Source organism: Henckelia pumila, chromosome 1, assembly GCF_033568475.1.
Source record: "Henckelia pumila isolate YLH828 chromosome 1, ASM3356847v2, whole genome shotgun sequence".
Taxonomy (NCBI): Eukaryota; Viridiplantae; Streptophyta; class Magnoliopsida; order Lamiales; family Gesneriaceae; genus Henckelia; species Henckelia pumila.
In genome coordinates this window covers 86938881-86949427 of record NC_133120.1, presented here as the reverse complement: position 1 = coordinate 86949427, position 10547 = coordinate 86938881, and the positions used below count along the sequence as shown (strand labels likewise).

The 10547-nt window shown below is 27.9% G+C and overlaps 1 protein-coding gene across 2 annotated transcripts; it reads right to left on the bottom strand.

Moving 5' to 3' along the window:
• Positions 1-4942: 4942 nt before the first annotated feature.
• On the bottom strand, positions 4943-9183 carry LOC140874805 (uncharacterized). Of its 2 annotated transcripts, XM_073278220.1 has the most exons (3): positions 8997-9183; positions 8508-8726; positions 4943-5504 (listed from the first exon to the last, which is right to left on the bottom strand). In XM_073278220.1, exons 1-3 carry the CDS (start codon positions 9112-9114, stop codon positions 5236-5238), a joined length of 606 nt encoding a protein of 201 aa, XP_073134321.1. In that variant the 5' UTR covers positions 9115-9183; the 3' UTR covers positions 4943-5235. The 2 variants fall into 2 exon arrangements, with proteins under 2 accessions (XP_073134321.1, XP_073134322.1); XM_073278221.1 differs by lacking the exons at positions 8508-8726; positions 8997-9183 and adding an exon at positions 5833-6015 and having other exon boundaries at positions 5036-5570.
• Positions 9184-10547: the final 1364 nt, after the last annotated feature.

Sequence of the window (10547 nt, the reverse complement as noted above, 5' to 3'; positions counted from 1 at the left end):
TAATTTCATAAATTACCACCTAGCGGTTTAAATGCCACAATAATATTTAAAACATGTAAATAAAACACATAACTCACAAAATAACTCATAAAAACAATTTAACACATTTTCACATTATTTTTAAAAAAAATTATTAAATCCCCTAGTTATGCATGCGGGTTTACGTAGCAAATTTCGAACGTTACACTTTAAATCTATATTCTATATTTATTTATATTTAAAAGTGACACTTTTGATTATAAATCTAAAAAATTATTAATTTTGTGAACTTATTTTAATTTTACTGTGCTCACAATGTTTTTAGTCTACTTTTTTTTAACATAATATTTTATTGACTTTCAAGAAAAAAAAACTTATTTTCGTCATTTTCAAGGTTTTTTAAGGTTTTTTCATTTTATAGATTAGTCAATTTATTTATTCAGGGTAGATTAATAATTGTTAATATTTAATTCATATCATTTTTTGTGTTCATTTATTTATTCAAGATAAATTAATTATTAATATTTAATTCGTGTCCTAAATATATATTCTATATTTTTTAAAAGTGACACTTTTGATTATGTATTTATAATTTTTTCCTCATTGTTTCATTTATTAATTAATATTTTTGTCATTTCCAAGGTTTTTAAAGGTTTTTCATGTCATTTTAAAGATTAATCAAATTATTTATTCAACATAGATTAATTGTTAATATTTAATTCATATCATTTTTTGTGTTCATTTATTTATTTATTTATTTTTATTCAAGTCAAATTAATTGTTAATATTTAATTCATTTCCTAAACTAAAAAAATTATTAATTGAAAGTTATCTTAATTTATTTGTCTATATTTATATCTAAATATATCTATAAAAGTGACACTTTTGTTATTAATTGAAATTTATCTTAATTTTTTTGTCTAATATATATCTATTTTTTTATTTTATGAATTGATTTTAATTTTTATCGTGCTCGCAATGTTTTTAGTCTATTTTTTGACATAATATTTTTATTATTAAACTTTAAGAAATATATATATATATATATATATATATATATATTAGGCTTTTGTCTTAATATAAGGTTGTTTAAGTAATTTAATTTAATTTGTTAATTTAGTGTGATATTAAATTTTAATGAGCTCATTTCAATAAATATTCATCGTCTTTTGTGTGTTTTTTTAATCATGGTCATATCAATTAATGGCTTCAAAGTTTCAAGAAAAATTTGTGAAAACTGCAAATTTGGTCCTGTATGTTTGTCATTTTGCGATTTTGGTCCTCTATTTTTTTATATTTCAGTTTTAGTCCTACATGTTCTGATTTTTTGCCATTTCGGTCTTTTTTTATTCGAAAATGTTTACGTGACACTGTACACTTCAGCTCCACATCAACACTGAATTGGTGCCACGTCAGCGCCACATCGGAAAAGGACTAAAATTTCCAAAAGAAATAAAGATATCAGACTAAAACTGAAATATAAAAATATAAAAACTAAAATTGCAAAGTGACAAACATACATGACCAAAAAAACAATTTTCCAAAAAAAATAATAACTTTAAATTTATTATATTTTAGTTTAATTTATTTATTTTAACTTAATTAACACTTGATCATAAAAATTGTATATCTTTATCTATCAATTAGTCAAAGAACTATATTTTTATTTATGAATTTTTGTTATTTTGTACATTGATGTATATCTATGAATTTAATTAAATGCAACATTTTTAGCTTTCATCTTATTCGTGTAAATGATTTTAAGTGTGTTAAGGTCTTGCATTATATAAAATTATAATGTTAAATTGAAGGTTTATTTCAACCTACCTTTACAGGAATAATCCTCATGATAGATCTAAGTGTACTCATTTGTCAATACATGCGGGGTTTACTAAAAAATAATGGACCCCACATTTATTGGTAAATGTTTACCGTTAGATCTACCTCAAGGCAGTGCCTGTATAGGTAGGATCTAACTTACCTAAGTTGAATTCACTTACAACTACATTCATAGATTTACATTTTTATATAATTTTTTTGGATGTTTTTTTTACTTCAAGTTTAAATATCAAATTTCCAATTATTGGTTAGATTTTTGAATGCTTACTTTTAGTTATGATTTTCTAAGTAAATGATGATAAATAAATGGAAAATTACTTATCAATTTGTAGTAGTTAGTTCTCTGCTTGAATCGTGAATTTGCATACGTGTTTTTCTATTCATTAAAAATATAATGCTCATTTCAATAAATAGTACTCATCGTTTTTTGTGTGTATCATGACTATATTAATTAATGGATTCAAAGTTTAAGAAAAAAAATTAATGACTTCAAATTTATTATATTTTAGTTTAATTTATTTATTTTAACTTACAATTTTATCATAAAAACTGTATATATTTATCTACCAATTAGTCAAATAATGATATTTTTACTGATTCTTTTTTATTTTCTACATTGATGTATATATATGAATTGAATTACAACATTTTTAGCTTTCAACTAATTATTCGCGTAAAGGAACTTTAAGCGTGCATGTTAACGTCCTGCACTATATAAACTTTTTGGTGTTAAATTGGATTCAGTTACAACTACATTCATAGATTTACATTTATATATAATTTCTTTTTGGATGTTTTTTACTTCAAGTTTAAATATCAAATTTCCAATTATATATTGGTTAGATTTTCGAATGCTTACTTTTAGTTATGATTTTCTAAGTAAAATGATGGATAAATAAATAGAAAATTACTTATCAATCTGTAGAAGTTAGTTATATGCTTGAATCGTGAATTTGCATATATGTTTTTTTTAATATTAAATAATAATTAATTTATATTTTTTATTTTCGAGTTGTTTAACTGTTTATTAATTCAGATTATATTAAATGAAGTGATATGCACATAATACTTTTTTTTTTTTTTTTATAAATGGAAGTATATTGCATTGCTCTAACTAACTTTGTGATATTTTTTCCAAGTAATTGAGGGGAAAAATATATATAATGATTACAAATATTTTGGGACAAATAAAATTTGAGGAGATATCTTGTATCTTGTTAAATGGTCTGACTTAATAATACTTTTGACATAAAAATATAATTTTCAATTTTTTGGGTCAAACCATCTCGTAAATTGGCCGATGAGATGGTCTAAATAATGGAAGTTTTTATGAAAAAATTTTATTGATAAAAGTATTCAATAATATTTATATATATTTTTATGTAATTTTTTACTATTTTAAAAGTACCCCAATTTTTTGTTTGACTATTGTTAAAATATCTGTTTATAACTAAAATTCATGTCGTTTTGGTACTATATATGATATAATATTAAATTAAATTATTAAAACTTACAAATGTTGATGAAAACTGGAGTTATAAAAAAGAGAAATCACGGTGAACTCAAATTAATTACATGTAGAAACAAATTCTTCTTGTTTTACCAATGTGTCATGGATTAAATCAAATTGAGTTAATAATTAAGAAAAACGAGTGGTGAGATAAAACAAAAAATCGTTATCTTCATATAATTTATTAGAAGTTCTAAAAATGGATAAAATATATCAACATTATTGATGATATTGAAAAATCAAATAATTTATTATGGTGACTTGTAATTTCAAATGTAATAAAATAAAAGGTAATTCAAAATAATGTTAAAAGTGTAGGATCGGTAAAATTTGACTACGATTTTTCCGATTTTTTTTTGAAATTTGAAACTATTTATAAAAAATGAATTATTGATTTACTTGTCGTTGTGAATAATGTTAAGATCGAATAATACTCATTGAAAAATCACCAAAAATTAAAATTATATGAGACATGAATCATTGATGACCAAGAAAGTAAAATCATTGAGATTGAATAAAATGAGAAAATATTTTTATTCGCTAAGAGAAAAAGGCATATAACAAATAAAATGATACAATTATATATATAAAGTACGTAGTTTAAATTTAAAAGAAAATGTGGACACATATGAAAATTTTCAAGTTAAAGTAATATAAGTGATTAATATAATTTTAGAAAAAATATATAATTTTCATTTTTATTTATAGGATTAACTGTTTTTATTTAAAATAAAAATATTTTTCAATTTTTTCAATAGTTGCAATAAAAACACTAGCACACGTACATACGGAAAAAGATTAGAAAGTTTCTACCAAACATGATGAAAACCAAATGTGTTTAAAAATACTTGCTTTTTATTTATTATTTTAATAACATTTAATTTTCTTGAGCAGATCTGCAAATGCATTAACAAGGTACTATTAATGTACTCTTTATTTATTTATTAGAATGTATATGCTGGAAATATATCCATGTATAAATTTATACAAAAGAGATATGATTACTGTATTATATGGATTTAAACACACAATCACACTTGTACACGTGTATCGAAATGCATGTTCCCTTAGGACATCCACAATAGTAAACCTCTCCACATCACTCTTTTGTGCAAAAAATTTCATTCAACTCTTCACTATAATAAAAACCTCAAACAATTCTTTTATGTACCCCACACTCATTTCAAATATCTCAACTATTATTTAATAAAAACACTATTAATTTGTACTATCAATATATACATTTAATATATTCATGTATACGTAATTTATAATGAATTTATTTTTAATATTCATTAATTATATTTAATAAAAAATAACTATTATTTTTATTAGTTGAAATTTATATATATATTTAAAAAAATTTGATGTATATTTATAGGATAAAATTACAACCACTAAAAATACAATTTAAAAAAAACACAAAACAAAATAAAATTAACGTTATAAAAAAAACAGAACAAAAAAAAAACACAAAAAACAGAACAAAAAAAACGGCTGGCAAGCTTTTATCATTAAATAATAAAAAAATATTTTTTAAATAATTAAAAAAAAAAGACAAATGGCGCTCGAATTCAAGAGAGCCCTTTGTCTTATAGTTGAAAAAGCTCCTCCCACTATGGGAGGAGTGGGAGGAGCTTTTTCAATTGTTCCAAGTGGCACCGTGGGAGCTTCAAAAAGCTCCCACTGTATATGCCCTTATGTTATGTGTGCCTATCATGGACACCACTCGCAATTTATTTGCGAACTTTCAAGTAACCAAGTCTAGCTATATGACTATATTGCAAGGAACGTACTTAGACCATAGTATATATTTTCCTACATCAAATTTCGTACTGAATATTTGAACAACAACTGCAACCCCCATAGTACGTATATAACCTCCGACCTCAACAACCGAAACCACGTCAAGGGTGTCCACCACCATAACCTCCACCAGGATAACCACCGCCGTAGCCTCCACCAGGATAGCCGCCATAACGGCCTCCACCGGGGTAACCGCCATATCCACCGCCGGGGTAGCCTCTGTACCCACCTCTCGGATATCCACCGTTTCCCCTTCCTATATAGCCTCCATATCCACCGTACCCCCTTCCTGGATAGCCTCCATATCCGCCTCCTGGATAACCGCCGTATCCGCCACCAGGATATCCTCCATAGCCACCTCCAGGATACCCTCCATATCCACCTCCAGGATATTTTGCATCACTAACCTCATCTGCCTTATCAGCTTTATTCTTTGCTGAAAAATACGCAATAGATAATAATAATATAAGTATTACTAATTAGATGATTTGGCATCTATAACATGTCAACAAAAAAGATTTCAGTGTCAAATAATATATATATATATAGTATGAGCAACCACAATGGACAACTACATGAGCAACAGCTGACGTGACAATCACTCATTGGATGTACAAGGTGTCACGTCAGCTGTTGTTCACGTAGTTGCCTATATATATATATATATATATATATATATATATGGATATGATGCTTACTTGTGTCCAGTGTGCTTGAAGTCTCAGCCAATTCTCTAGCTGCAGCCATTTCAGAGGGAACAAGAAGATACGAAGCCAAGAAGAAGCCAAGAAAGAAAATCACCTTTTTCAAACCCATATTTGAACTAGTGCATGTACGTGTTATTTAATTTTGTTTTAAGTTTGGATGAGAATGTTGGCACATTCGGGTCTCTATTTATACTATATAGCTAGCTAGGATCATATGCATATATTATGACTAACTATTAAAGAGTAGGCCCTTAATTATAATTCCCTATAAATAAGGGATCTCTAACCCTTATTTAGACAGGTTGTATTTTTACATAACACCTCTCGCTCTTTACTTATACATCTCATCTATGTCTTTTACATCTCTTTCTCATACTGACTTGAGCGTCGGAGTGGCTTCGCCTTCGAGCGAGCCATCTCACATGTTTTCTTTGTTACATAGAAATATTTTGGAATCATTCGGCTCGGTTTATTGAAGAAATTGATTCGTTAATTATCGGTTCAAGGTAATTTAATTGATGCAAAATTTTGAACGCATTAGATGTTATTAGTCTTCAATTAAGTACATTTAAATTTTTTGAATATTGTATCATAAAATACCTCCGATTATTTAATGATTCCAAAGGTCAGCGCGAGCGGCAGCTTAATTACAACTATCAACAAATTGTGAAATTAGTTCAAAGGCCCACGTTCAATTTCGATGAATATATGTACGTCCACGCTTGCATGCATTTAATTAAACTTGCCACTCATACACATATATAGGTCGACGTCTCAATTAAGAGAGAGAGACTTGATCACAAACTAGAGTCGACTAGTTCAACTTGACTTGTGAGGTGATGTGATCATACTAAAGTGGTGTTTGCAACTTTTAAAAATAACTGATTATGGAGATTTTTTTATCAAATTAGTTAAGGATGAAATCAAATTGAGTTTATAAATAAGAAATATGAGTGGTGAGATAAAACAAAAAATCATTATCTTAATATCATTTATTAGAAGTTCTAAAAATGGATAAAAATATATCAACATTATTGATGGTATTAGAAAATCAAATAATTTATTATGGTGATTTGTAATTTCAAACGTAATAAAATAAAAGGTAATTCAAAATAATGTTAAAAGTGTAGGATCGGTAAAATTTGACTACGACTTCACCGATTTTTTTTGAAACTTGAAAACTATTATAAAAAAATGAATAGGGAAAATTTCTTTTTTGGTCTTGTATGTTTGTCACTTTGCGATTTCAGTCCTTTATATTTTCAGATTTCAGTTTTAGTCCGTTATCTTTTTTTTTGTGGCAATTTTAGTCCTTTTTCCGACATGACGCTGACGTGGCACAAATTCAATGCTGATGTGGAGCTGACGTGTATAGTGTCACGTAAGCATTTTTGAATAAAAAAGACCGAAATTACCAAAAATCGAAACATGTAGGACTAAACCTGAAATATGAAAATATGGATGACTAAAATCGCAAAGTGACAAACATACATGACCAAATTTGCAATTTTCCCAAAATGAATATATTGATTTACTTGTCGTTGTGAATAATGTTAAGATCAGATAATACTAATTGAAAAATCACCAAAAATTAAAATTATAATGGGACGTGAATCATTTTATGACCAAGAAAGTAAAACCATTGAGATTGAATAAAATGAGAAAATATTTTTATTCGCTAAGAGAAGAAGGCATGCATATAACAAATAAAATGATACAATATTTATATAAAGTAGTTTAAATTTAAAAGAAAATGTGGAAACATATGAAAATTATCAAGTTAAAGTAATATAAGTGATTAATATAATTTTAGAAAAAAATATATAATTTTCATTTTTATTTATAGGATTAATTGTTTTTATTTAAAATAAAATTAAAGTCACGTGTGTTGCAACTTGCATGTGCATTAAATTTTCCGGTCAAGATAAAAGTGAAATATATTATTATTCACATTTCATAAACTCAACTTATTTATACACAAGTAAAGTACAAATTAATAACGAGACAGTTTGCCCTTGTTTATAAAAATATGTTATAATTAAATGTGTGTGTATGGATGAATATGATCTAATTTTTCAAATAATTGCAATAAAAACACATGATCATGAAAACCAAATGTGTTTAAAAATATATAATTGCTAGCTTTTTATTTATTATTTTAATTACATTTTCTTGAGCAGATCTGCAAATGCATTAACAAGGTAGTACTATTAATGTACTCTTTATTTATTTCTTAGAATGTAAATGTTGGAAATCCATGCATGTAAAAATTTATACAAATTAAAAGAGACATGATCATTAGTGTAATTATATGGATTTAAACACACAATCACACTTATACACATGTATCACGAGGCATATCCCCTTATGTGTGCCTATATAATATGAACACCCCTCGCAATTTATTTGCAAACTTTGAAGCAACCAAGTCTAGTTATATGACTATTTTACAGGGCACATACTTAGACCATATTATATATATATATATTTTCCTACTTCAAATTTCGTACTGAATATTTGAACACCACTGGCCCGCATCCCCCATAGTTATAACAACCGATCGAAACCACGTCAAGGGTGGCCACCACCATAACCTCCACCAGGATAACCACCACCATAGCCTCCACCAGGATAACCACCTCCATATCCAGGGTAGCCTCGGTAACCACCGTATCCCCTTCCTGGATATCCACCATACCCTCTTCCTGGATAGCCTCCGTATCCGCCGTACCCTCTTCCTGGATAGCCTCCATATCCGCCTCTTGGATAACCGCCGTATCCGCCACCAGGATATCCTCCATAGCCACCACCAGGATACCCTCCATATCCACCTCCAGGATATTTTGCATCATTAACCTCATCTGTCTTGTCAGCCGTATTCTTTGCTGCAGAAAAATTAATGATAATTATAAGTATTACATGATTTGGCATCTATAATAACATGTCAACAAAAAATAAGATTTCTTTATATTTTTTTTGTGACATGCGAATCCTTCGTCGCTATTTTCGGTGCGCATTGGATAAACCCCCGAACTAACGCAATAGTCTGCAAACTACGTTAGTCAGGGTTAGTTCATTTACTTCACCAACTTGGACATCCCGTAGGGGCAAGATTTCTTCATATTGTCAAATATAAGTATGGATATGATGCTTACTTGTGTCCAGAGTACTGTCCGTAGCCTCAGCCAATTCTCTAGTTGCAGACACTTGAGAGAGAACAAGAAGACACGTAGCCAAGAACAAGCCAAGAAAGAAAATCGCCCTCAAACCCATATTTGAACGTAACTAGTGTGTTATTTAATTTTTTAATTTGTTTCAAGTTTGGATGAGAATGTTGGCACATTCGGGTCTCTATTTATACTATATAGCTAGCTAGCATCATATACATATTTATTTATGATGATTAAATATTTAAGAGTAGGCCCCTAATTATATATATAGTTGGTTGTTAGATGTTATAAGTCTTCAATTAATATTTAAAATTTTCGAATATTGTATATCATATAATACTTCCGATGCTTTAATGATTCCAAAAGTCAGCGCGAGCTGCAGCTTAATTACAACTATCAACAAATTGTGAAATTAGGCGGACGTTCTAGTTGGATGCATATATGTACGTCCACGCTTGCATGCATTTAATTAAATTTGTCACTCATACACACATAGGTCGACGTCTCAATTAACAGAGAGTGAGATACTTAGGTAGTGTTTGAGAAAACTTTTAGCAAGCACTTCTCAACTTTTCGTTAACAAAATTTTATAAAATTTCAAATTTTTATTAACGAAAAAACTTAAAAGTTTTTTAAAGAAGTTTTCTCAAACACTACCTTAATCACAAATTAGAGTCGATTAGTTCGACTTGACTCATGAGTCGTGAGGTGATGTGATCATAATAATTATAAGATAACAAATTGAAATTGAATATAAAAATAACGTATATAGTTTTTAACTCTAATTATTTTAAAACTTGAATCAAGTATAAATTAATGATGTGAAAACGTTGAATCTCATTGTTCAAATGTCATAAATATACAAAATGTGGTCCAAATTTGTTCCGTGGCAGAGGTCGCAGGGCATGTTATATATAAGACATAATTTTTGAGATGGTATGTCATGACTATCATCTTTGATTGATATATTAATTTGACTAGTTCTTATTGATCAAAACAATTAATTAATGCTCTACAATCAAAGCTGCCATCTCGGCCCAATAATGATCACTTCATCCAAATTATACCACATATTTTCTAATTTCATATCTAATTGGCTAGTATAGCCTAACAGATCAAGATTACTTTCGTTGCTGGTATGGGCATTTGAGTTAATAATTGGTCTTATTCGTTGTGATTTGCATCAAGATTACATGGTACTTTTAAAAAATTATTTCAAAAACTTTTTATTGGTTTCGAACCATTTTTGTGATATATAATATCTCTCATTCTCATAAAATTATTGCAGTATGCATGATCATATTTGGTATTATACTGTAAAGTGTTTAAATGATATAATAAGATAAGAAATTCATTTTTTTTAATCGGAAAACACATATCCCTTTTATTAAAAAGAAGAAGTATGTGGTACAATATTAACCAACCAAAATGAAAAATTTCCATTCAACCAACAAAAAAGTGAGTGGGAAGAAGTTACAAAATGAGCTAACGAGTATGCAACAAAATTGGCCGAACGTTTAGCATGATTCAAGCTAA

What these genes read in the sequence shown, in the direction of transcription:
- LOC140874805 (XM_073278220.1), bottom strand. Translation starts at nt 9,114, where the DNA reads ATGGGTTTGAGGGCGATTTTCTTTCTTGGCTTGTTCTTGGCTACGTGT. An exon ending in GGACAGTACTCTGGACACAA is followed by an intron (nt 8,727 to 8,996) that starts GTAAGCATCATA and finishes ATTTTTCTGCAG; the next exon opens with CAAAGAATACGGCTGACAAG. An exon ending in TCCAGGAAGGGGATACGGTG is followed by an intron (nt 5,505 to 8,507) that starts GTTACCGAGGCT and finishes GTGGATATGGAG; the next exon opens with GGTATCCTGGAGGTGGCTAT.